The 27,215-nt window shown below is 35.3% G+C and overlaps 1 protein-coding gene across 15 annotated transcripts in view; it reads left to right on the forward strand.

The window, feature by feature from the left end:
* LOC131426980 (innexin shaking-B) overlaps positions 1-27,215 on the forward strand; it is a 1,311,753-nt gene that overhangs the window by 1,111,848 nt on the left and 172,690 nt on the right. For 13 of the 15 annotated variants that reach the window (XM_058589817.1, XM_058589819.1, XM_058589818.1 and 10 more), the window contains one exon: positions 4,797-4,969. The exons of 1 other annotated variant lie outside the window; for it this stretch is intronic. In XM_058589817.1, the coding sequence (XP_058445800.1) occupies positions 4,797-4,969 (173 nt within the window). The remainder of the gene's footprint in view (positions 1-4,796; positions 4,970-27,215) is intronic. One more of the 15 variants, XM_058589824.1, reaches the window with a different exon arrangement.

Below are 27,215 nucleotides of genomic sequence, written 5' to 3' on the forward strand. Positions count from 1 at the left end.
AATCTCCCAACATCATAACTTTGTCGTTAAAATCCATTCGATCGTTGATTTGCGATAATGAGCTCAAATGCTATTCAATCAATTCTGTGTCATTAACGCGATCAGGCGGAAAATAAAGCACACAAATGTAAAGAGTATAATGACTAAGAGCGAGAGCAATCCAAATCTGTTCTACGCTAGCACAATTCGATAGAGATATGAGACGTGATTTATATTTTGATCGACAAGCAATGAGTACTCCACCACCAATTTTTTTGATGCTATTCGAGTCGCAACGGTCCTGTATATAGACTAAATAGGAATTCCCGAAAATTTGACTCGAAAGAGTGTTACTGTTTAGCCAGCTTTCAGTGAACGCATATAGATCATAGGCTTCATCAGAACATGCAAGATGATAATCATTCAGGCAAGTGTTAATTCCCCCGACGTTCTGATAATAGATTGCTAAACTAGAGTGGTCTGGATCATCCTTGAAGTGGGATATCGGGAACAGACTGGAACAGACGGGTGTCGCACGGGGGGCGAGGCTGAGACTGACGGACTGTGAGAACTCGGGGTGATTGCGCATACGGGCGATTGGAAAGATTGTCTGGCATTCGACGAGGTGGGAGACGGGGTGAATATAATCTGTTTGGCAGTTATCTGAGATTGTGCTCTAAAAAAGGAGCTATTGTCACACCGTTGGGCCAGAATTCAGATGATGTGATAGTTGTTTCGAAGTTAATTGGAACGCATATTTTGAATTAGACGAAAGATAACGGACGATCCTGATTCTGACGTACGAGTTTGATACACTTGATCAAATCAGTATTACAGTTGAGTCTAGCTTGTATATAGTTGGAAATGTTTTCTACAGATTCACTTGGCAAAAATCTACTAATATCATACCAGTTGCCTGCGTCAAATGATTTTTGAACAGGAGGAGCCACTTGGAGCATAGCTATCTGGTTTGTAGTTTGATAACTAATGTAACTACTATTGTGTCTATGTGGAATTATTGTATTGGTAGATGCTAAACGTGTATTGGCAGGCATGTCTAAAAGTGGATTAGCACCTGTAAAAGACACGTTTGATATTACCGATATTCCGGATTGCTTATTGTTTGTATGAACGGGTGCGGGTGACGTTCTTGCTGATTCAGTAGCATTGGTGATACGCATATCAACATCAGCCATGCTTTGGTTACTGCTACACGATGCAAAAGGGTGACTCACTGTAGGATTACCGATAGTCTGCATGGGCTGGGCAGACAAGGTGCGGTTGATCGAATTAGAACTGCTTGCAAGATAGTGTGCTGAATTGGCGGTGTTGGCAGCGACGGTGGATATTGCCGGTATATATGAATCAGCAGGGCTGGCAGCAATATTAGGCAACAGCAGTGAGTTTGTCGCAGCAATAGGTGATGGCATTGAAGCATTGTCGGTCGAGTTAATGAATGGAACAGCGAGTTGTTGATGATAATGTGGATTGTAGATCGGCTGTTCTTGGTCAGAAGACAAGACAGGAATTTGATGCGAAACTGATGGTAAGGATGTGTCAGTTCCGGCGGTGACGGTGGTGGAGGCAGCGGAAGAAGTAAATGTAGTTGTAGTGGTGGCGGTCGTGGCGGTCGCGGTGAATATACAGGTATTTATGTTTGGTTCAGCAGTAGGTGCAGTAAATGTTGTTTCGACAAGAGCTGGCATTGCAATTGAGAGATGATTTTGCCGTTGTTCAACCAAAGTATCACTAGTAGCTGGAGTGGCAACAGAGAAGTGATTAGAGCTGGTTTCGCCTAAAATGACAGGAACTATAGTATGCGTTGTGGGTGCACTGGTTACAGGAACGTCGACTTTCGGTATTTTATCAGGTTGCGTTAGAGATGTTCTACTAATGCTGCTAGTTCGAGGGCGTTTATTGGTTGCATCAATTATTGAGTCGAATATGTTGTTCATGTCGAAGCGCAGTTCATCAATACGGTTACGGACCAGCGCTATCATTGTTTGGGAACTGCGAGCAGGTCGGTCGAGAGAAAGATAAAGAATATACGAGGTCTGTTCAAAAAGTTCCCGGAATTTTTTAATTGCGCGCGTCTGGAGAATCCGGTGGTCAAAAATTTTTTTTTATTGTGTTGGTACATATGTCCCTAATGTATGGTGAAATTTTCAGCTGTATTCATTGTTTACATTCTGTCTTGTAGCGGCTGGTGTAGACGTGTTTTTTTTAGCTCGAGCTTAAGCCGACGAGTTTAAGCGTTGAGGTAGTGCGTTGCAAAATCAGATCGATTTGTTCAGTACATGATGATGAACGATTATCCACTACACGGCAACGACTGCAGAGCCAACATACTCCAGGCCAGTCGCGAAGAGCTTTAACTGCTGAATTACTAAGATTCACGCACTTGTGATGAAACCATTTAGCACAGAATTCACAGCAGATTTTCTGACTGCGTGAGCCAGAAGAACCAAAACAGGAGTCAAAGTCGCACTTATTGTTTTTTGACATTGTACATATAAAAAAGCACAAAAGCTAAACAATGATGGCGAGCAAGTAACAGGTCTCGTGGGATGCGATATACTGATCACCGAGAAATCGTTCCGCAAAATGACAATTCGGTAAGAGAACACTTCGCAGTAGCACGATAAAAGTATTATACTGATTTGAAAACTTTTTCAACTGGATACTGCACGCTTTCCCTTAGAAAATAAACGAAATCGAGCGCGCAATCCAAAACAGTACAATAATCAAACAGTCATATTACTTATAACATCATAAATATTACTGTGGAATTCACAAAAACAACTGTTCATTGAATAGAAATAGTAAAGTTTGTTCAAGGGAACATAGTGTACAGTAAATTAATAAAACCGAGGTTATTTAGTTGGTTCCACAAGCAGTAATATGAATGATTCTCACATTTGTTATAAGAGCACATGAAATCACTTGTCTAACATATCCAACAAAAATAACCGTTCTACAGCCATCGTGAAACATACCAATTTTAACATGTTTTAATTGCTACTTGGGGTATCGATGGAGATCGTCAAGAAACTAAATTGATTCATTTGATTGACCAAATTTTATTCATTTAGGGGTTAGCCAAATTTTGTGCTAGGGCACATAACCGTTTTTATTATTTTTACGTTTCGTCTTTGACTCATCAGTGCAGAGCAGTTCAAATTGAACTGCTTAGTGCTGAACTCGGCAGTTCAATTTGAACCGCTAAGCAGACGTAAAGTTTCTGCTACTTACATTGCAACGGAGTGCAATGTCTTTTCTGACGTGCAGAACGAATACGTCTGCTTAGCGGTTCAAATTGAACTGCCGAGTTCAGCACTAAGCAGTTCAATTTGAACTGCTCTGCACTGATGAGTCAAAGACGAAACGTAAAAATAATAAAAACGGTTATGTGCCCTAGCACAAAATTTGGCTAACCCCTAAATGACCATACCTGCATCGGCCAGAAATAGTCGAAAACACGTTTTCGTTCGGCACGTCAGAAAAGACATTGCACTCCGTTGCAAAACAAAAAGTGTTCTGTAAGTAGCAGAAACTTTACGTCTGCTTAGCGGTTCAAATTGAACTGCCGAGTTCAGCACTAAGCAGTTCAATTTGAACTGCTCTGCACTGATGAGTCAAAGACGAAACGTAAAAATAATAAAAACGGTTATGTGCCCTAGCACAAAATTTGGCTAACCCCTAAATGACCATACCTGCATCGGCCAGAAATAGTCGAAAACACGTTTTCGTTCGGCACGTCAGAAAAGACATTGCACTCCGTTGCAAAACAAAAAGTGTTCTGTAAGTAGCAGAAACTTTACGTCTGCTTAGCGGTTCAAATTGAACTGCCGAGTTCAGCACTAAGCAGTTCAATTTGAACTGCTCTGCACTGATGAGTCAAAGACGAAACGTAAAAATAATAACAAATTTTATTATCAATTTAGTAAAGTGATAAATCTTGGCCATTTCAAAAAAGATGTTCAATTACCGGCACCCTAAGAAATTTAGGAAAAATTTCTGTAAAGAATTCAATTATTCAAAGGAAAACCGGAATTTATTCTTTTCGGAGGCGTTTTGGACAAAAGTCTTCATTGTCTGCTGGTGACTTCGCCTTGGCTCTGTTGGCCGATGATTTGAATGATGGCGCCTTTGGTGTTGATTTGGCCGGTCTTGCACGGTTTCTTTTTGCCGGAGCTTATGCTGTATGAGCAGCTAGATGTTTGGCTAAAACTTGGACTTGCTTTGTCGCGACAGCAGCCTGCTTATCACTGACGATTTTTCACGGTTTGTCGAAAAAAAATGGTGGAGGGGGGGGGGGGGGTGGGGTCGGTAACCGAACACCTTGGGGTGTCGGTAACCGAAATCGGTAGACATTTTGAAAATCACACAACAATTTTTGGTTGCGAAAATTTTGAAAGCATCCGGTATTATATCACGAAACAGATCGATTTCACCTCATAAATATTCAATCCACTCACCTTTCCGATTGATGCTCTTCAATTCATGATACTATAAAAAAAGTCAGAAAAAACTTTTGTGATGATTTTCACGCAATTAAAATTTGTTTTAAATAAAAAGTACAAGCGTCTGTTTGCTTCGGTTTTCGGCACAATAAGAACGTGCTACTATTACACACATACACACCTTCCCCTACAACGCTGAAAGTTTAACTATAATTTAATATTCGTGCAATAGTAACATGTCCTTAGTTATTTATCATTCGAAATAGGCTGGATTATGACGAATATGTTCATACATGCTATTTAACAAACGATTTTCCTATCTATGTATTAACAATTTCTTCTCTGCTATTTCAGGTTAGTTCGTCGCGACGCTATAGAAATTATAGTAAGACGTTCGAAAATGGGCGATTGGTTTTTATTGTATAGATTAGGTGAAAATTTAGATAGTATTATATTTCGTGATGTAATGCAAGATTTAGCGAATCGTCTACATAATAATCAACACCATCGTGTACCTGGTATGAAAGGTGAAATACAGGATGCATGATAATAGCTATTGTAGATTTATTGGTTTCTATACGCAGTTAAAATATTTGTTCACGTCGTAGATTGATCTTCGGATATTCATGTAAATATCAATAGTTTCTTTTTAATATTTCATCCACGTCAGTTTCGTAATTATTTAGATCACGTCTTTTAAAGACTAAAGACATAACTCAGAATAATATTAAAACAAAATGACTCTCTAGGATATAAATGCCTGGTAAAATGGAATCAATTTGATTCATTGAATTTGTGGTTAGTCATAATCCTATATCTATATATATATATATATATATATATATATATATATATATATATATATATATATATATATATATATATATATATATATATATATATATATATATATATATATATATATATATATATATATATATATATATATATATATATATATATATATTTGGTGAGTGAACATATACAGCAACTACATGAAAGAACGATATACCCTTATTCGGAAATTCGTCATATTTGATACAAAAATTCTGCTGGGAGACGCTCCTCGACGGGATCGAAAAATGTTTGTGTGTATATGTGTGTGCATGTGTGTGTACTTTTCAAATCTATTTTTACCGCTCAATTTTCTCGGAGATAGCTGAAATGATTTCAACAAGCTCACGTTGATTTGAAAAGCCACTATTGGATCAATGACCAAGTTCGAAGATGAAATGGCTGTCTGTCGCGGCTCCGGACCATTCGACTCAGTTCGTTGAGTACGCAAAATGTCTGTGTGTGTATGTGCATGTGTTCATGTTTGTGTGTGTATGTGACAAATTTTAGCACTAACATTTCTCGGAGACCTATGTTTACTAACTTAAATTTAAATGAAAGGTCTTTCCCAAACAACATTCTTGAATATTGTTTGGATCTGACTCCGGAGCAAAATGTGCAAAAAAAATCTAAATAAGTGTACTCATTATTCTCAGAGATGGCGCGATCGACTTTTACAAACTTAAATTCCAATGAATGGTCTTATGTTTCTTCACAAATCTTCTTAATTTAATCTGGATCCGACATCAGGTTTCGGGATTATAAGGCAATTAGTGTATAAATTAAAAATTCGATTCACTTACTTGCTTTTCTCGGAGATGGCGTGACGAATTTCAATAAACTTCAGATTCAAATGAATGGTATTCTGCTACCATACAAAACGTCTGAATTTTATTTCGATCCCAAATCCGGTTCCGGAATTATAGGGTAAAATGTGTTAAAACTTTTATACCATCACTTAAAGAGGCGAAACAGAAAACGTAAACCTTTTTTAATCTACCTAGTGGTGTAATAATGCCTTTCTCATATTGTTTATACCCAATAATATCACTAGAAGATTCTGTCAATTTTTTTCAATCTTTGATAAAACAAGAAACTTTCTTGAATATGAACGAACATAACCTTATCAATTTTTAAGCAGTTATATCATGTTAATAAGATTTTTTTAAATTTTGCATCTTGGCACTAAATGAGCAAACACACTTTACTCAATAGCTCTGGAACCAGAAGAGACTATTGGAACTTTTAATTGAACCCAGGTTTGTCGAAACCGGTCAAATCATCTCTGAGTCATCTTGAGTGAGTCATTTAGTGAGTAACTAAGTAAGTAAGTCGTTTAGTAAGTAACTAATATAGCCTACAAATTAAATTAGTTTAGCGCCAAATCTAAAAATGAATTTTACATATTTTGCATCGTCGCTCTAAATGACAGTGTGCAATTTTAAACTTATCACTTTACTTTAAACTACTTTACCCTATGAATGCATGATGAAATTCAACAGCAACCTATGGGATATTTATATTTTTGCTTTTCTCATATAGAAAGGTTATGCAATCGCTATGAAAACCGACTTTAACAACCGAGGCACGGAGGGCCGAGTGTCATATACCATTCAACTGAGTCGAGATCACAAAATGTCTGTGTATGTATGTGTGTGGGTGTATCTAGGTATGTATGTATGTTACAAATAATGTCACTCAATTTTCTCAGAGATGGCTGAACCGATTTCAAGGTCTCATTTTCATTTGAGTTTCATTTGGATCCGACTTCCGGTTCCGGAATAACAATGTGATATGCACGGAAATTTCTTAACCGATTTTCACAAACTAAAAAGCAAATAAAAGGTCTTGAAATACTTTTAAAAGTCCCCAAGAAAATGCTCCAGATCTAACCTCCGGAACCGGTGCGATTAGTGAAAATTTTCAATTTCATGAGTATTATTTCACAAGCGATGGTGAAACGAAGTGCACATTTATATAAAACATACTGCTAAATTCATCTAGTTGGCAGATCTTGTTAGTTTGTGAATATATATAAAACTACTTTGGGACACTGATAATAGTGAAGAAAATCTTCAAAAACGGAACTCACTTCGATTTGTCTCCGACTTCCGGTTCATTGGTCCGACTTCCGGTTCCGAAGTTATAGGGCGTTGAGTTTCAAAACATTCAAGTCGTTATACATACAAATACAAAAGATACAAAACTAGCACGCGACGGTACGTGCGGCTTTGCTCCGTTCGAAGCGTGTTCAATTTCGTATAGCGTGCAGGGTTGCCACATTAAAATTGATATTTCTCAGGTGAACAAAATAATTTTTTATTCTTTTATTCAATTTGTATCTACTTTTTACAGTTATTACAAGATCATGATAGCGATGTCTTTTTTTTAAGTACAATTATTACCTTTCTCATATAGAAAGTTCATGCTTTAAGTTTATCACTTGAAAAACTGACTAGTGAATCGGCCCAGAGAGCTAAATGTTCTATATCATTCGACACAGTTCATCGACCTGAACAATGTATGTGTCTGTGCGTGTATGTGTGCGAGTATGTGTCAAATAATGTCATAAAAAATCTCGTAGTCCCATAGGTTGCAATTGAATTTCACACCGTTATTTAGAGCGACGATGCAAACAAGGCCAAAATTATTCTAGATTTGGCTTAAAACTATTTTTAGGCTATATTAGTTACTTATCAAACGAACCGACCTCGGCTATACTGGTTCTAAGTTCCCGGTTCCAGAAATACCGGAAATAGTGATCAAAAAGTTTAAAACGAGACTCACTCAATTTTCTCAGAGATGGTTTGACCGATTTCCACAAACAGGCTCAAACAAGAGTTCCTATAGCCTCATGGGCTGCTGTTTAATCTCATCCGAATCCGATTTACGGTTCCAGAACTATAGGTTAAGCGTGTTTAATCATTTAGTGCGACGATGTAAAAGAAAGAAAAATTCTTATTAACTTGACATAACTGTTTACAAATTGAAAAGGCTATGTTAGTTTATACCCAAAGAAAGTTTCTTATTTTATTCAAGATTGAAAAAAAAAATTCTTCATAGAATCTTCCAGTGATATTTTTGGAAATATAAGTAATATGAGAAAGGCATCAGGTGGATTAAAACAGGTTTTTATAAAACACTTCACTTTATATATTAAAGTGAATTATAAAATGAATAATTTTCAATAAACGACTTTTTAATCAAGGAGCTTTCAAGTAATTATATACATATTCTATTTGTTTGGAAATTGATCAACATGTACAGAAACACCACAATTCTGCGTACGCGTGTTATTATTATTGACATCACGACACCACCGGCACGGTATTACTGCACTACCGGTTATGCAAATTGTGTATAGAAAGGGTATGCAATCGGTGTGAAAACCGACTTTACCACCGAGGCCCGGAGGGCCGAATCTCATATACCATTCGACTCAGTTCGTCGAGATCACAAAATGTCTGTGTGTGTATGTATGTGTGTATGTTACAAATAATGTCACTCAATTTTCTCATAGATGGCTGAACCGATTTTCACAAACTTAAATTCAAATTAAAGGTCTTATAGTCCCATACAAAGCTCCTGAGTTTCGTTTGGATCCGACTGCCGCTTCCGGAAATACAGGGTGATATGCATAAAAAAAGAAAAAAAATAGTCACACACGTTTCTCAGAGACGGCGTGACCGATTTTAACAAACTTAAATTCAAACGAAAGGTCTTATGGCCTCATACAATTTTCCTGAATATAATTTGAATCCGACCTCCGGTTCCGGAATTACAAGGAAATATGTGCAAATTTATGAAAAATGCGCAATCAATTTGCTCGAAAATTTCTTAACCGATTTCCATAAAGCAATAAGCAAGTAAAATGCCTTCAGATTATTTAAAAATTTCCAGAAAAGTTGATCCAGATTCGACTTCCGGTTCTGGTATTACAGCGCGATTAGTGAAAATTTTTAAATTCATTTTTTCACAAGCGGTGCAAAACGTGGTGCACATTTTTATAAAACTTACTGCTTAATTCATCTAGTTGACAGATCTAGTTAGTTAGTGAATATACAAAACTACTCTGGGACTACTATTCCCGGTTTCAACTTCCAAAAGCATAATAGTGAAGAAAATCTCCAAAAACGGAACTTGCTTCGATTTCTCAGTAACTATGCTTTTCTATATAAGTGCACTTATTGCCTATCTCATACAGAAAGTTTATAAAATCATCTAAAAATTGACACAGTTCATCGAGCAGAACAAAAAGTGGTCAAAAAGTTTAAAACGAGACACTCCACAAACAGACTCAATTAAAAGTTCCTATAGTCTCATATGTTGCTGTTTAATTTCATCCGGGTCCGTTTTCCAGTTTCAGAACTATAGGGTAAAGTGTGTTTAATCTTTTTTTTATATATCGTTTATTTAAACCAGGTTTTAACCTAATTTTGGTCGTTCGTCGTTTAATCATTTAGTGCGACGATGCAAAATAAAGAAAAAAATCTTATTAACTTGACATAACTGTTAAAAAATTTGAAAAGATTATGTTAGTGCATACTTAAAGAAAGTTTCTTATTTATTCAAGATTGAAAAAAAATTCTTCACAAAATCTTCTGGTCCCGAATGATATACATAGAACACTTAGCCCTTCGCGCCAATTTTCACTAGTAAATTTTTCAAGTGATTGTAAAAATTTTTAATATTAAAAAGGCATTAAGTGCACTTTTATAGAATAGCATCGTTATCATGATAGAATAGCATCGTTATAGCATAGCATCATTATCGTGATAACACTTACAAGTAGGTACAAATAGAATAAAAGATTTAAAATTTACATATTTTCCCCTTGAAAAATATAAATTTAAATGTGGCAAACATTCACGCTTTACAAAAGTATACGAACCACAAGTACCAGTTTTGCATCGTCAGTTTGAAAGAAGATTTGAATATTTTGACACTCATTGCCCTATAACTTCGGAACCAGAAGTCGGATCTAGATGAAATTGCACCGTATCTTTGAAGATTATTCAATTTGAATTATTATATGTGCAGATCGGCTTAACCGTTGCTGAGAAATCGAAGTGAGTTCCGGTTTTGAAGCTTTTCTCGAATATTATCGGTGCTTTCGGAAGCGGATTTAGTTTTATGTATCCACTAACTTAAAACTACAAGGATCAGCCATGGTTATTCGAGCCATTGAATGGAACAAGGCAACCAAAATGTCTAATGATCGACATTTTCAATTAATCGTCACACTTTTGAATCCGCAAATGCACGAGAGTCTGCTTTGATTGATCTTTATTAGGAACCAACACCAAACACGCGAACCCAGAATATAGACTCTATTTGTCGTGATTTGTATTTGTTTTATAGCAGACGAAATTACATCAATAGCCCAAATGTATGCAATTATATCTTTGTTCACGCTTGCGATACGGATATCGATATTTAAGCTTCTTTTCGCCAAGCTTGTGTTCAAGTTTTGTATGCAAGCAGTTATTTTTATAGCGTTAAGTTTCTCTACCATTCTGCGATTACGGTTGAAGCGATAAACTTTTTCTCATTATCAATCGAGTTCATCTTATATAAATTTGAAATTAATCTTAAGCACTCAAAATTTATCCTGGGGTAGTTGTCAATTTCTCAGGCGAAACGAGATAACATGGAATATCATCCGAGCTTGCATGACACAAGATCAGAGCATACCAATTAAAGCTTCAAATCGTTTTATGGCACATTTTGTCTTGCTGTCTAACAACAACCTACCTCTAGCATGTTACGCGTAAGACCGAAACGTTAGCTATAATTTTGCTTATATTTATAGCTTCGCGTGCTTCCAACAGTTTCGCTTTTGCATCGATTAACCAATCAGAGCTATGTTTTCCCTTTGATATATCGCTTATTCCTTCTAAACCGTCGTCTATCGCAGGGAAATCCGCCATGCCAGAGATTTTTAGCAGACAAAATAGGACACTGCTCGCTACTAATCAAAATTTCCATCATTTATAATTGAAAATACGTGGCTTGATACATTCAAATCGAGTCGTAGAAATATTTCCTTGATTGGAAATATTTCTACGACTATGGTGACATAATATTAATAATTGATACAAAATTGACTGAGCTGTAATTGTTCAAAACCTGACCACATTTCTAGGTGTATTTTTCTTGAATTTTTGATTTGCACCCCTATATAGAAAACAAAAATGGGTTCCACATTAAAAGATCTGCCAACTAGATGAATTAAGCAGTGAGTTTTATAAAAATGTGCACCTCGTTTTGCCATCGCTCGTGAAAAAATTTTCACTAATCGCACTGTAATACCGGAACTGGAAGTCGGATTCGGATCAACTTTCTTGAGATTTGTTAAAGAATTCCATGACCTTTTATTTGCTTCTTAGTTTGTAAAATTCGGTAAAGAAATTTCCGATAAAATTGTGTGCGCATTTTTATAAATTTGCACATATTTCTTTGTAATTCAGGAACCGAAATCCAAATGAAGTTTGGGAAAATTGTATGAGGCTATTAGACCTTTCATTTGAATCTAAATTTTTGAAAATCGGTTAAAACATCTCTGAGAAACGAGTGAAACATTTTTTTCCCTTTTCTTTATGCATATTACCATGTGAAACTGCTTTTAAATTTTATCCCGATCCGACGTTCGCTTCCGGAACTACAGGGTGATATGTGCCAAAAAGATAAAAATGATCACACACGTTTCTCAGAGATGGCTTTACCGATTTTCAAAAACTTAGATTTAAATGAAAGGTCTCATAGCCTCATACAATTTTCCTTTGAATATGAGAAATGCAAAAAAATATTCTTAACTAACCTCCAAACTACTAATTCGATAGTCATTAGCAGATTCCGATTCCGGAGGCACAGGAAATAGTTGTTAAAATTTCTCAAATGGCTATCACTCATTTTTCTCAGAGACCGATTTTTTCTTGACCGATTTCCACAAACTTAGGTTTATGGGAAGATCCTGTGATCTTGTGCGGAATTCCTGAATTTCATCCGCATCTGACTTTTAGTGCCGCAATTATAGGGTAAAGTGTGTTAAAAATTTTATACCATCACTTGAATGAAAGAAACAGAAAACCTGAAAAAAATCTAAATCGGCCTCAAAACTACTTTAATCGGTAGTCATTATCAGTAAACGGCCAAATAAACCGATTCCGGATATACTTTCCAAAATTGAAAAAAATATTTTGAATACTACCACAGTATTATATATGATGGTGATTGACATGAGAAAGGCATTATTACACCACTTGGTGGATTAAGACAGGGTTTTTAACATTAATACGATATTACTATTTTTTGGTAATGGTATGTAGAAATTAATTGCTTCTCAAAAAACGTGCTTAATCCACCTAACAGTGAGATTATACATTTTTTTACCAATCCGCGTGTGTTTTTGCAAGAATATTCTTCGGTGTTTCTGTTCTCATTACATTATTTTCATGATCGTCGTTTTAAGCGGCTATTTGAGATTTCAATCACCCGTTACCCTGTAATGTCGTAGCTGAAAATCAGATCGAAATTGAATTTAAACGTGTGACAATCGATTGAACATTCCGTGAGACGTCGAACCAAGTTCCACTTTAGAGTTTACGGTAATTTAAGATACTTCTAGAGCCAGTATTCAGGAACCAGCATAACCCGAACCGATTCGTATGGTCATATGACGAATAAATTGCAATAGTTTTGAGTCCAACTTTAAAGCTTTTCGGGATTGTCATCTTCTATATCGGTTTGAATTTTAAAAATTCATCATCCTGTAATTCCAGAATCGGAAGTCAGAATTCGATAAAATTGATTAATTTTGTCTTTGTCGATTTAAATTTTTTGAGAAAACGATTGAGCTTTTGGAAACGATTCGATACTGGAACCGGAATCCGAAAATCGGTGTAGCCGAAGTCAGATAAATTCACCTGAGTAGCTGTATAGTTTACATTAGCTTCAAAATTTTTGAAAATCAGTGTAGACATCTTTTAAAAATCATAGTGCGAATTAAATCCGAATCGAAAACTGAATACCGCCACAATGGAGATAAGTTTATTTTGTTATCGACTATCCAAATCTGCGAACACGATAAACCTGATTATATATGTGAAATTTTCTATAAACATTTCTATACTAATCACCCTGTATTTCCGAAACCGGAAGTTGGATCTGACTGAGAAGCAAGATGTTTCATAAGATCTTAAATCGGTTCAGCCATCTACGAGAAAAATGAGTTACACAATTTTAATTTCGTTTCACATATCATAGTTCCGGAACCAGAAGTCGGATCCAAACATAATTCATGGACCTTGTTTGGGAGCATACGACTTTCCATATGAATCTGAGTTTGTAAAAAACGGTTGAGTCATCTCCGAGAAAATTGAGTGAAATTATTTATCACACACGTATTTGCTGATCTCGACGAACTGATTCGAATGGTACATGGGTGTAATGTTCTTCCAGCATTTATTGCTGTAAGTAGTTTAAATCAATATAATTATGGAATCAACTCGAAAATTCTGCCATCATCTGGTTTACATGTGTCATATTCGAACAAATTTGTTGCCAAAAACGAACCGTGCTAAAATCGGTCCGAGGCAAAACATATTTTGGGTACTTAGAAACAAATGTAACAGTATAAAAAATCGTGCTTTATGTTGCTCCCAAGCCTTTCTTTGCCAGACAGCGCGCAAAACTTCTACAGCTGGAATAGGGGAAAAAGTCACTTACACAAAAATTTCAATATCTCCGTTAAAAATGGACGGATTTCAACAATCTATGGCTTATTGGATAGCTACTACCGTGCGGAATCTAAGTCTGAAAATATATTCTGATTTCTAATATATTTGAAAATTTTGACATAAAACTTCGAATAACTCAAAAAGTAAACATCCAATCTCAAAACCATTCATTATCGTTCAGGGTGACGGGGAGACCTTTCATTTGCGACTAGTTTAATCAAAATCGGTCCAGCAATCTCTGAGATCTCGACCTCTTAGTTGACAACACACATACAGACACACACACACACGGACATTTGCTCAGTTCGTCGAGCTGAATCGATTGGTATATGACATTCGGCCCTCTAAAGTTTGAGCGAATTTTATACCTATTTTTATATTTATAGAAAAAGGTAAAAAGTATTGGAATATAACAAAGTTGGAATTTTGTGTTTGAAAATTCTGCTTGTTTCACTTTTGAAAGGATTTCCGTGGTTTGTAGATAGAGAGCACTACATGTTTTTGGCCTTTTTCATATAGAAAGGCTATGAAAATTTACATAAAGTATCAAAAAATTACCGAAGCGAAATTTTTCATTTTGGAATTAATTTTAATTGATTTATTATTTTAAGTCTTGCAATTTCGACCACGCCCATTTAAAATTAAATCTTGACTTTTTAAGCGTTATCGATTTAAGAATTTTCAGTTGGTTTGACAGAGTAGAAACAAAGATTGAACATGTCGAATGAATGAAAACTTTTAGCAAAGATGCGTCTTTGGAAATAAAAAAATACGCTCATAAGCCGTACAGCGTTTTCGATCACCAAATACCAATTTTATTATATTCAATTGTTTTTAAAAAAAATTGCAGACCATTTCGCACATCATACCAAAAAATACGAATTCGTCACAATGGTTCAAAAGTTACGATTTATAAAGAATGGGCATGATCGGTGAATACAAGACTCGAACTTTTTGAAAAACTACAAGGATCATACCCATAGAGATGTTCGAGTCATTGATGTGGAACAAGGCAACCAACATTTCTAATGATCGACATTTTTCATCAATCGTCACACTTTTGAATCCGCAATTGCACAACAGTCTGTTTAGATTGATCTTTATTAGGAACCAACACCGAACACGTGAACTCAGAATATAGACGGATTTAAGCTTCTCTTCGCCAAGCTTGTGTTCAAGTTTTGTATGCACGCAGTTATTTTTATAGCGTTAAGTTTCCCTACCATTCTGCGATTTCGGTTGAAGCGATAAATTTTTTCTCATTATCAATCGAGTTCATCTTGTATAAATGAGAAATTAATTTTACGCACTCAAAATTTACCCATGGCATGACACAAAATCAGAGCATACCAATTAAAGCTTCAAATCGTTTAATGGCACTTTTTGTCTTGCTGACTGAAACGTTAGCTATAATTTTGGTTTTATTTATAGATTCGCGTGCTTCCAACAGCTTTGCTTTTGCGATGCTTTTCCATTGAAATATCGCTTCAGGAATCAGAACAAATTGGCTCAAATGGCACGTTCCCCTTGATATTTGGAGATTTGTGCCAAATAATCAAAATTTTAATCATTTATAATTGAAAATACGTGGCTCGATACATTCAAATCGAAACTTAGAAATATTTGAAATCAAATGATGAAAAAATATTAATAATTGATACAAAATAGACTGAGCTGTAAGTGTTCAAAACCTGACCACATTTCTACTTGTATTTTTGATTGAGTTTCTGATTTGCACCCCTATATAGAAAATAAAGATGTATTCCACTTCAAAATTTTAAATGAAAAACTGAAAAATGTCGCTTCACTTTATTTCTTTGTGTTATGTGAAAAAGTGTAAAAACTTTCTGCATATGTAATTTTTTGGAAAAAGATACACTCAGAGACAGGGCAGCGTTTCCGATCATCAAATTCTATTTTTTTATATTCAAACCTTTCCAGAAAAGTGTAGTGAAAATGAATTGCAGGATCTAACAAATAAATCATAAGTTATGATACATGCAAGACTCGGAAAGTCTCAGTTTTCTGGAAAGCAAGTAAAAACGTCAGGCGCCCTCAATCTACAAACCATGAAAACCATTGAATAGTTAAACAACCAGTTTTTTCAAGCACATAAATCAAGTTTGGTTCTATTTTCATATATTTTTGGACAACATAAACTTTTCTGCCCAGCATATCCAAAAGAAGAAGATAATGACGCACTTTTTAAAAACCTGTTTGAATCCACCTAGTGGTGTAACGAAGCCTTTTTCATATAACTCAAAACTTTATAAGTATTACTGTGGATTCCGTAAAAATAACTTCTTGAAGAAACGCAGGTGAGATCCTTTTTGCAGTTTTATATCACTATTTCCAAGACTTCCGAAACCTGATTCAGATGACTGGAATAGCCGAAGTTGGTTCGTTTGCCAGCAACAAATATTACCTACAAAACCTAGTTAAAACTGGACTTACTATCTCATGCTCTATTACGATTAAACTAATTAAACAAAATCTAATAAACGAAGCGAACTTGCGTGTCTATTGCTTTTCAATGCGTAAGGCAAGCTAAATAGCATGCATCAGCTGCATAAAACATGTAGAAGGATTATAATTGTTATTATTGCCTTTCTCATATAGTAAGGTAATGTAATCACTGTGCAAACAGACTTTTGAAACGAGTGTTATATACCATTCGACTCAGTTCCTCGAGTACGCGAAATGTCTGTGTGTATGCAACGTATTGTTATTGTTGCATTCACTTTTCTTGGAGATGGCTGAACCCATTTTCACAAAGTTAATTTCAAAGGGTCTTGTGGTCCCATACAAAATTCCTGAATATTATTTGGATCCGACTTCCGGTTCCGGAATTATGGGGTAAAATGTGCGATTCCTGAATTTCATCCGGATCCGGAAATATAGGGTACAGTTTGTTAGAAATATAGGGTAAAGTGTGTCAAACAAACCGATTTCCGTTATTCTTTCAAGAATCGAAGAAAATTATTTAAGGAATACCTAAGTATTATATATGATAGTATGATTGACATTAGAAAGGCATCATTACACCACTAGGTGAATTAAAATAGGTTGGATTATAATTTACATCACTACATCACTGGTACGGTATTACTGCATTTACATTGCGAAGCTTGGAATTCCTATGTATTTTTATTATTTCAAATAAATTCCAATTCGTTGCAATTCTTTTATTCTTTCGGTTGCATTAAATTGCTAAAAATTTTATCAACCGCAGCTTCGTCTGTTACCAATAACACACACACTTGTAGTAGACATCCGTAACCGTTTCGTTTTCTTTATAGGGTGTATGAAATAGAAAAAAAGCACGCATCGTTCGTGGTGTGTTTTCTTCTTCCACGTAGCACGCACCGACGTTGTGTTCGTATTTCTGGAAATATGTTCAAGCATCGCTGAGAGTTCGAAATGAGTTCTACTTTTGGAGTTTTTCTTCATTTTTTTCGGTGTATCCGGTGGTGGAAAAGGTGGTGACAGTAGTGCCGTATTAAGTTTAACAAACTAACAAGTTCTACAGACAAGGAAACTTTATCAGGCAGTTTTGTGGGATTTGTATCTGTTTCCAAGAAAATTGGGGGCAAATTATTCTTTAATTTGCACAATTAACCTTTAACTACGGAACTGCAAGCCGGATCCAAATGAAATTTATAAACCGGCTATGGACCATAAGACCTTTCGAATCTACATTAGTAAAAATCGGTTCAGCCATCTCTTAAAAAATTGGGTGCACATTTATTTTTATTTTTTGGTGCATATCACCCTGTATCTCCGGAACCGGAAGTTGGACCGGGATGAAATTCAAAAGCAAGCTATAGAACAATGAGAGCTCTCATTGGAAACTAAGTTTATGTAAAATCGGTGAGTGCATATTTTGTTAAATACATACTCACATACGCACACACCTGCAAACATGCACCGACATTTGCTCAGTTCGTCGAATGGCCTCGGTTAAAAAGTCGGTTTTCACAGTGATTGCATTCTATTTGAGAAAGACAAAAAGTTAATTTCCCAAAATATCGACAAAAACCGATTTTTTGAACCACTCCAATACACAGTGGTTCAAAAGCGCAATTTCACACTCCTAATTGATAACTGATAGGATCGTGGTTTTTGAGGTACAGTATTTTCAGCAAAGTTGTTCAGAATGATAGACGCCATCTTTTAGCAAATTATATTTATGTGATTAATCCCCCTAAAAGTGAGATAAAAATTTTATTTTAGCTCAGGGCCAACATAGGGACTAAGTTACTTCGACAAAGATGTGCAGAAAGTTATTTCAAACAAGTTTGTTGAAGGTACTATTCCCGTAGCTTGAGTGTAATTCATGATATAATGAATTTTCTGAAAAGGGTGTCCAAAAACCAGTTTTTGTAAGAAAACATATATATTTTCGATTTATATGAGTTTTTCATGTTATACAAAGTTTTTCATCTTTAAAAACTACACAATTTTCTTAAACATACTATGCTGCTATCATTTCAGTTTAACGAAATAGAGCAATTTTTCATGTTTTTTAAATAAAATTCTAACTTGTCTATTATCAAAAGGCGCAGGAAGGTGCAGATGAGACTACTTACATATTAAACTATTTCAAAAGAGCTTCCATACCGTGGTTAAATTACTCGTCCTTGACATTCGCAATGATAAGGTTCATTGTATATCATATCAGATTTCAGTATATATTCGTTACCAAGGAAACTCTCAAAATAAAAGCTGTTATGATCATAAAAGTCAACAAATAGAAAAGCTTAGTAATAGTTACAGACGTTTTTTTAAAGTATCTGTCCGACGTTTTTTGAAAGTGAGATAAGAAGCCACGAATTTGAAAAAAGGCAATTATCATGTCGAATTACGTTATGTAATTTTTGTCGTAAATGCGACTCACTTTACTATGGGGCGCCTTTTCAAAATTTACCCTCTGAGAGAGTGATAAGTTTTTGATCGTGAATATCTCCTGTTGTATCTAATGAATCAACATAATTCTTGCTACATGCCATCGAAAATATGATCACAATTTTATGATAAAATTTCCAGTAGTGTAACATATTCTCAAATAGTTCAAAATTAAACTTTTTTGAAATGTTTGGTATAAACGAGTATCAAAGAAGATAATTCATAAGGCGCGCTTGCTTTCTCGTATTTTGAAAGCTCATAGCTCAGTGATCTGTAGAAGGATTTATATAATCTAACTACCAATAGAATCTAAAATTTTTAACTTGAACGTGTATTGCAACAACATTGAAGTTTTTCAATAGTACACTATTGAAAAACCTGTTTGATTTAACCCATGACAGCACCAGCCAATCAGAACGCGAGATGTCTGCATCTATACAAGAGCATCCATATAAAAGTTGAGTGGTTCATTTTACCTACCATTTGCTGAGCAACTGTTCCCGAAACAAGACACACGAGAGCAACATCGAAGACCTATCGTCTCACTGTTTCCCGATCTGAATGCACGAGACACTTTCAGCACAATGACACCGAAAACCGGTAGAAAGGCAAGACAAGACTCATACGAGATTTCAATATTTCCTACCAAAAGATTCATCAAGATGGAAGTTAAATTAATTTGCACCGTCACTAGCACATTCAGTTACGAACGGCAATGCGAAAGCGAAAGTGATGATGTTGAACACATCTTTATACTAGTATACAAATATGCCGTGCGAAACAGAGTTGTCACGTATTGTATATGTATGATATGTGATCAATATTTATGTTTGTCGTGATTACTTTAGTATGCGGCCGAAAACAAAAATGAACAAATTGTTAGAACAAATGTTTCCACTTGATTTGCGCATTCTGCTTTCCAGGCGTATCAGAACTGGCTAAACTTAAAGCAATCCTAAATATTTCTTTATCACAGTGATGTGGTCGTCCTGAAAAGGACAGGGTTTTCAACTCCTCGTCGTTACGGATGGCCAGCTGCAGATGGCGAGAGATGATTTTCTTTTTCTTGTTGTCACGGGCAGCGTTACCGGCCAATTCCAACACTTCGACAGCCAAGTACTCCATCACTGCCGCCAGATAGACAAGTGCACCGGCACCGACACGCTCTGCGTAGGTTCTCTTCCGGAGCAGACGATGGATTTGGCCAACTGGGAACTGCAGACCAGCACGGTTCGAGCGGGACTTTGCTTGCCCTTAACTGTCCCTCCTGTGTGCGTGTTTCTGCGTAAAAATTCCACAAGATGCTAATAACAGCTAGACAGTATTACTGACTGCCGCTCTACTAACTCTCTCTTTGATATCGTCTCACTGTTTCCCGTTCTGTGATATTTTAACAAAGGGGCTGTCCGTACACCGCTGCTAGTAGCAGGTATAAAATGAAATGTGATGTGAGAAATAGCGTCATTTAAGTTAAAGCAGCTACTCTGAACGTACGAGACACCGTCAGCATGATGGCACCGAAAACCGGAAGAAAGGCTGATTTGTACCGTCACTAACACATACAATTACGAACGGCAATGCGAAAGCGAAAGTGATGTTGAACACATCTTTATACTAGTATGGGGTCGTGTGAAAATATGCCATGCGAAACAGGGTTGCGATGTATATAGGTTAATCTGTATTATTATTATTATTATTATTATCATTATTATTACTATCATTATTATTATTAGAATGACTCTTGCATACCGAAAATCGTCGATACATTTCAGACCAGGCCATTGCAATTGTCTCGTACTGAAATTTCGAGAAGAATCAGTTATCTTCGAACTTCATAGCTTCAATAAAAATAAGCTACAAATTTGTCGTACCTAGCCTCCTATATTAGCAAATTAAAAAGGAATTGTTTCAAGTTTGGAATATATATTTGCAAATAATATTATAATGAATTTAAAATTTAACAGTGATGTTAAATAATTACTTGAATATTTTAAATTGGAATGCTCGATCTTTGAAATCGAGTGAAGATGAATTTTATAATTTTCTCAAAGTTCACAAAATTCATATTGCCATTGTGACAGAAACTTTTCTTAAAATTATTCTTAAAATTTAACAGTGATCAACAGTTTCACTTTTTCTGTACCATTTAATTCCACTATTTCACTGTCACGTTATTACACTTTCACAAAGTCACTATACTTTAATGAAGCATAACAAACGTTACACTACAGATACGCGTATTTCGGAATGTTACTTACATCCTTCTTCAGTGTATCGGTATAAATAAGTGCAATGCAATCTTCAATTGAATCGATTCGCCCTCTGTATTAGTTAGTAAGTTAGTATATAAGTTCCTTTTTTCCATTACACAATACAAGTAGGTTTAGAATTTTCCCTACACAAAAATCTCAGAATTGCGGAAGCAAATAATCTCCTCATGGTAATAACCAAATCATGTATATAATAGGGCTAAAAAGTCACCACTTGTGGCTGAAAACCCAATTTAAATCTTAATAATTTAATTTTAACTCATATTCCAATAAATAGTTATTAAAAAAACTGTTTTGTCTCGACTTTTAAAAAAGTCATCATCAAATCGAATTAAGTTATGTTATCTTCTGGTAGAGAAAAGTATGATCAATACTCTTGTTTTAATTATATGTATTTATTTATGATAGCTGATAATGTTCTTAACCAGCTAAAAGACTCTTAGCATCGTTCGACATATTCTTCTTGGACCATTTTGGCCATTCACGAATATTTGTAACCAAAGGATCAAATAACCTATTCATGGGATCCCGATTCGTAAGTGATCTGTATTTACTCATGTATTGCTATCGTATATAATACTCCCGACATCTGTATAAAAGAAACTTCTTAATCATTATGAACAGTACAATACAGCAAGCGTTTATCGATCTCCACTTTAATTTATGAATAGAGGATATTTATCCGCAGAGCATTTCTATAAAAAAAAACTTAAAAAAGGCGGGTGGGTAATGTCAGAGACCTAACTGGATGTCGTGAATACGGAAAAACTGACACGCTTCCATCACTTTTCCGAATATCATTTAGTTGATTGATTGTATGAATTGTTCAAGCTTTCCTCTTTTTCACTAATAGAGTTTGAAGTGATGCACCTACATTAAAGTACAGATTAGTTACATTAAATAGCTACTATTCTACAACTATATATTCCAAACTTGAAACAATTCCTTTTTAATTTGCTAATATAGGAGGCTAGGTACGACAAATTTGTAGCTTATTTTTATTGAAGCTATGAAGTTCGAAGATAACTGATTCTTCTCGAAATTTCAGTACGAGACAATTGCAATGGCCTGGTCTGAAATGTATCGACGATTTTCGGTATGCAAGAGTCATTCTAATAATAATAATGATAGTAATAATAATGATAATAATAATAATAATAATAATACAGATTAACCTATATACATCGCAACCCTGTTTCGCATGGCATATTTTCACACGACCCCATACTAGTATAAAGATGTGTTCAACATCACTTTCGCTTTCGCATTGCCGTTCGTAATTGTATGTGTTAGTGACGGTACAAATCAGCCTTTCTTCTGGTTTTCGGTGCCATCATGCTGACGGTGTCTCGTACGTTCAGAGTAGCTGCTTTAACTTAAATGACGCTATTTCTCACATCACATTTCATTTTATACCTGCTACTAGCAGCGGTGTACGGACAGCCCCTTTGTTAAAATATCACAGAACCATCCACACATTGCCATCCGATTTGAAATGCTTCAAAAAGTGATGAAGTCGAATTCATTTGGATGATCATTTGAAAAAGTTGATCTTGTAGGTAGATCATTTTATTTTCAGTTATATCGTCTAAATCAACTTCATTTAAAGAATATGGCATTGAAGGAATTTTTGTAGGTAGACTGCCATTAGAAGAAGATGATTTGGCCGGTCTACCTATTAATAAATTGTTTTCGTTAGAAGATGAACTGCAAGGCGGTGTGTTTTGATTATTTACATTAGAAAAAATAGGTGATAGATTTCTATCTAATATACCAGCATAACTGACATTAGAAGAAGATGATGACGAGGTCGATCTACCTGTCAATAAATTGTTTTCGTTAGAAGACGAATTGGCAGGCGTACCTGTTTTTTGTTTTGAATTCGAAGAAATAAGTGCCTTAGAAGAATTAGGCGTGGCATTTGTAACGGTTTTTTGATTTTCAGGTATGTTCTGTACATTTAAGGTCATTGATTTGACTTGTTGTCTAAGCGAACGAGCGTTTAAAATTTTTTCCCTGACAGGACATTTCATATAATTGGATTTATGATTTCCATTGCAATTTGAACATAAAAATTTATCAGAGGTTTCATTTATTGGACAAACGTCTTTCGAATGCGATTTACCACAATTCAAACACCGTATGTCCATATGACAATTTTTGGTTACATGACCGAACCCTTGGCAACGACGACATTGCGTTAAGTTTGCAATACGATTATGCCGTTTATAATGTTCCCAATGAATTTTAATGTGGGAAATGAAACGTACTTTTTCTAAAGTTTTCAAATTGTTGACATCACTTCGATTGAAGTGTATTAGATAAAGTTCATGGGAAATTCCAGAGCGTGGTTTAGAAGTACTATTCGCTCTTTTTTCATAAGTATTGCTTGGGAAGGGGCAAAACCAAGTAATTCTTTTAGTTCATTTTTAATTTCATCAATACTTTGATCATTTGATAAGCCTTTCAAGACAGCCTTGAAGGGTCTGTCTGATTTTATATCATATGAATAAAATTTATGAAGTTTCTCGGACAAATATCGAATAAGACGTTCGTAATCTTCCAAGTCGTAAGACTCGACATTCTCCTCTTCGTCCGATTTGAAATGAGACTTTTACTTCCGGGAGAAAAGTAGAAAGCTCAGTACGGAATGCTTTGAAGTCGGAAATCATCACCGTCACTGGTGGCAGAGATTGTTGTTTCTTCCCAGAACGACAAGTGTCCATTTTGGGAATTTTTGAAGAATTTACTTCTGTATCTCTACAATCGGATTCAGGAAGAATCTCGTAAATATTGTTAGACGGCATAGAATCAACGGAAGGGAATTCCGTCCGTTGTCTTTTATTTTTACTTTCAGATTCTATAAGATCGTGAATGTTATTAGAAAAATGATGAATAACGGATTGTGATTTATTCCGTATTGAATTATTTTTAGCCTTAGGCTTGTTGCCTTTCCGGTTGGACGCAGGCATTTTTAAATGAATGAAATTTTAAATTAAATTAACTAGGCTAAATTAGTCTTCGATTAGACTCCTAGCTAGCCTTAAAAAAGGCTGATTAATTTCTAAGGCCAATGCAGACGAGCTTTTAAAAAATCATGGGAACTCAAATCCAGCTACATTCATTGGATCTACGCAACTATTGTTAGACCAATTTTAGCATATGTATGTCTTGTGTGGTGGCAGAAAGAAGAAATTGTGACAGTTCAGTCAAAGCTAAATCATCTCCAAAGAATGATCCTAATGGTGATGACAGGAGCATTCACGATAATTCCTACTGCTGCTCTAGATACGTTACTGTGCATTAAACCACTACATGTGTTCCTAAAACAAAGAGCATTATCTTGTGCATACCGTCTTAAGGCATGTCGAACTCAAATTGAAAAACTCAGCATTTAAAATGCTGTTTACTTCTTGTGGGTGTGGTATTACTGGAAATGAATGCAACCATTGATTTCGTTGGTCCTGAACCAGCTTTACCATCTTCAACTAGTTGGATAAAGCACAAAATTGGTTCTTGGGCTGCATCCAAACATACCAGCTACTAGCGCAGCTTGCAAAATAGCGCTCAGACTTTTACCAGATTTGAATCTGAAAACATGAAAAAAACCTACTGAATTTTTCCAAGCATCATTGCAGTATTCCAATCAGAGCTCTGACTGGACATTGCGAACTAAATTATCACATGGCTACTATTCAGCGTGCTGAGTATTATTCGTGTGATTTGTGTGAATGCGATTACGGTACTTCATATCATCTGATATGTAACTGTCCCGCATTGATGCAACTACTCTGATACACGCAAACCTCCATTTACGTAATAATCGGGACTTCGTAAATCGAATTATGACGTAAAATCAGTTTACGTTATTTTAAATCTCAATCGTAAAAAAAGTTTTCCCTATGTATGTTATGTATTTTATTGGATATGTGTAATACAATGGATAACTGAGGAACAAAAATTATTAGTATTTGCAGGAAAAGGATGTTCTAGGTCTCATCAATTTCCAAGATGATGACTTCCGGTTCACCGATATTCGTTACAAACCATCAGAATATGGGATTTTCGGAACGGGTTTGATGAGTTTATGTTGGAAAACGATGTTTGAGGTGGTTCTGAATTCCAAGATGGCGACTTCCGGTTTATTGATATTCCTTGATAACCCTTACAGTATGTGTCGATATTACTCGATCTGCTCGAATACCTTCACAATATGCATGTCTTCGGAACGGGTTTCGTGAGTAGGCAAGTTTCGAGTCAGTAGTATAATATCTGCGGCAGATCTAAATTATAGCCGGATTTAGAATAAAAATACTAAAATACCAGTCAAATCAGATTATCAAGACGGTTGAAACTACTGAACAAGTGCCCTAAATAAAGCGAAATTCTACATACAAGGAACTAAAGCAGAATTCAAAACAACCTCAAACATCATTTACAACATATACTCATTAAACCCATTATTGTAGGGGTTTTGAGAAATATTGTAAAGGGTTTTTAAGGAATGCCAATATACCTGAAGTCGCCATCTTAGAATTCAGAACCATTTCAAACATCGTTTTGCGACATTTACTCATCAAACCCGTTTCGAAAATACCCATATTGTAAGAGGTTTTGAGAAATATCAATAAACCTCAAGTTGCTATTTTAGAATTCAAAACCACCTCAAACATCGTTTTTCGATATCTACGCATCAATTCCATGCCGAGAATACCCATATTGTGAAGGTTTTCAAGGAATATCAATAAACCGGAAGTCGCCATCTTGGAATTCAGAACCACCTCAAACATCGTTTTCCAACATGTACTCATCAAACCTGTTCCGAAAATATCCATATTAGAATGTAAAGCCGGAAATGATTTTTGTTATACGCAAAAACCTCTTTTTACGAAGTAGGTTCGTAAAAAAAGTTTACGTTATTTGGGATGTTGTTCGAAAAAAGAGTTACGTCAAAAGAGGTAGTTCTCATACATGGTTGAGTCTGTGTATGCGGAGCTAAAATTAAAGGATATTCTATCGTTTCTCACCCAATGTGGGGTAAGAGTTATAGTCAGAAGGGTTCATCGTTCTTCCTAGAGTGAATGCATCCTTTCTGTATTGATCCTAAATAGGTTTTAGCAGATTGTTTGGCATTCCTTATGCGGTGCCGAATTTATTTCTGCTCGTATATACTGCGAAACGTTTTGCATTCTTCCGGGAATGCATAGTGGTGTCGCTTTTGTAAAATCTCTTAATCCTCTGGGAGGTTGGAGGTTTTATTAACTGTGCATTTTAGCACCTGCAGATCATTCAACATCCTTTCGGGGATGCAGAACGATTTGTTTCTTTATGGCACAAATCTCCATATAACTAGAGTAACGTGCCACTTGAGCCAATTATTTCTGATTCCTGACCATCCCTAATTGCCGGTACCATGAGTAAGAAATTATGAAAATCATGAAGCATGTCTTCTCGTGAAATCATGTTTATTTCTGATAATTTTATGAGCAAAATTATTCATATCTTGAACAATAAGTCATTTCCCATGAAAATTTTCATAACATGAATCATTTTGTTCATAAAATCATCAATAATGAATAATAAATATGAAAATTACTATTTGATGATTTTCATGCAAAAATTTCTGGTAGCTTCATTAGAGAATGGCAACAAAAGTCAATTAAATGAGAAGGGATATGCTGACAGCAAGTGATCATTAATTTCATTTTTGTGAAATAATTTTTGATAGAAGATGAAATTTTACCTCACTGGCACACTTACATATATAGACACACACTTTTTTAACTCGCCGAGCTAAGTAGAATGGTATATAACACTAGGACATTCCGGAGCCTCGATCAGAAGTCGGTTTTCCAGTAATTCCAATACTTTTTTGAAAAAAGTAAAACATATTCTATTCAAGGGGAATGAAACTTTTGCATAGTAATATATATATATATATATATATATATATATATATATATATATATATATATATATATATATATATATATATATATATATATATATATATATATATATATATA

The sequence above is a fragment of the Malaya genurostris genome, chromosome 2, assembly GCF_030247185.1.
Source record: "Malaya genurostris strain Urasoe2022 chromosome 2, Malgen_1.1, whole genome shotgun sequence".
NCBI lineage: Eukaryota > Metazoa > Arthropoda > Insecta > Diptera > Culicidae > Malaya > Malaya genurostris.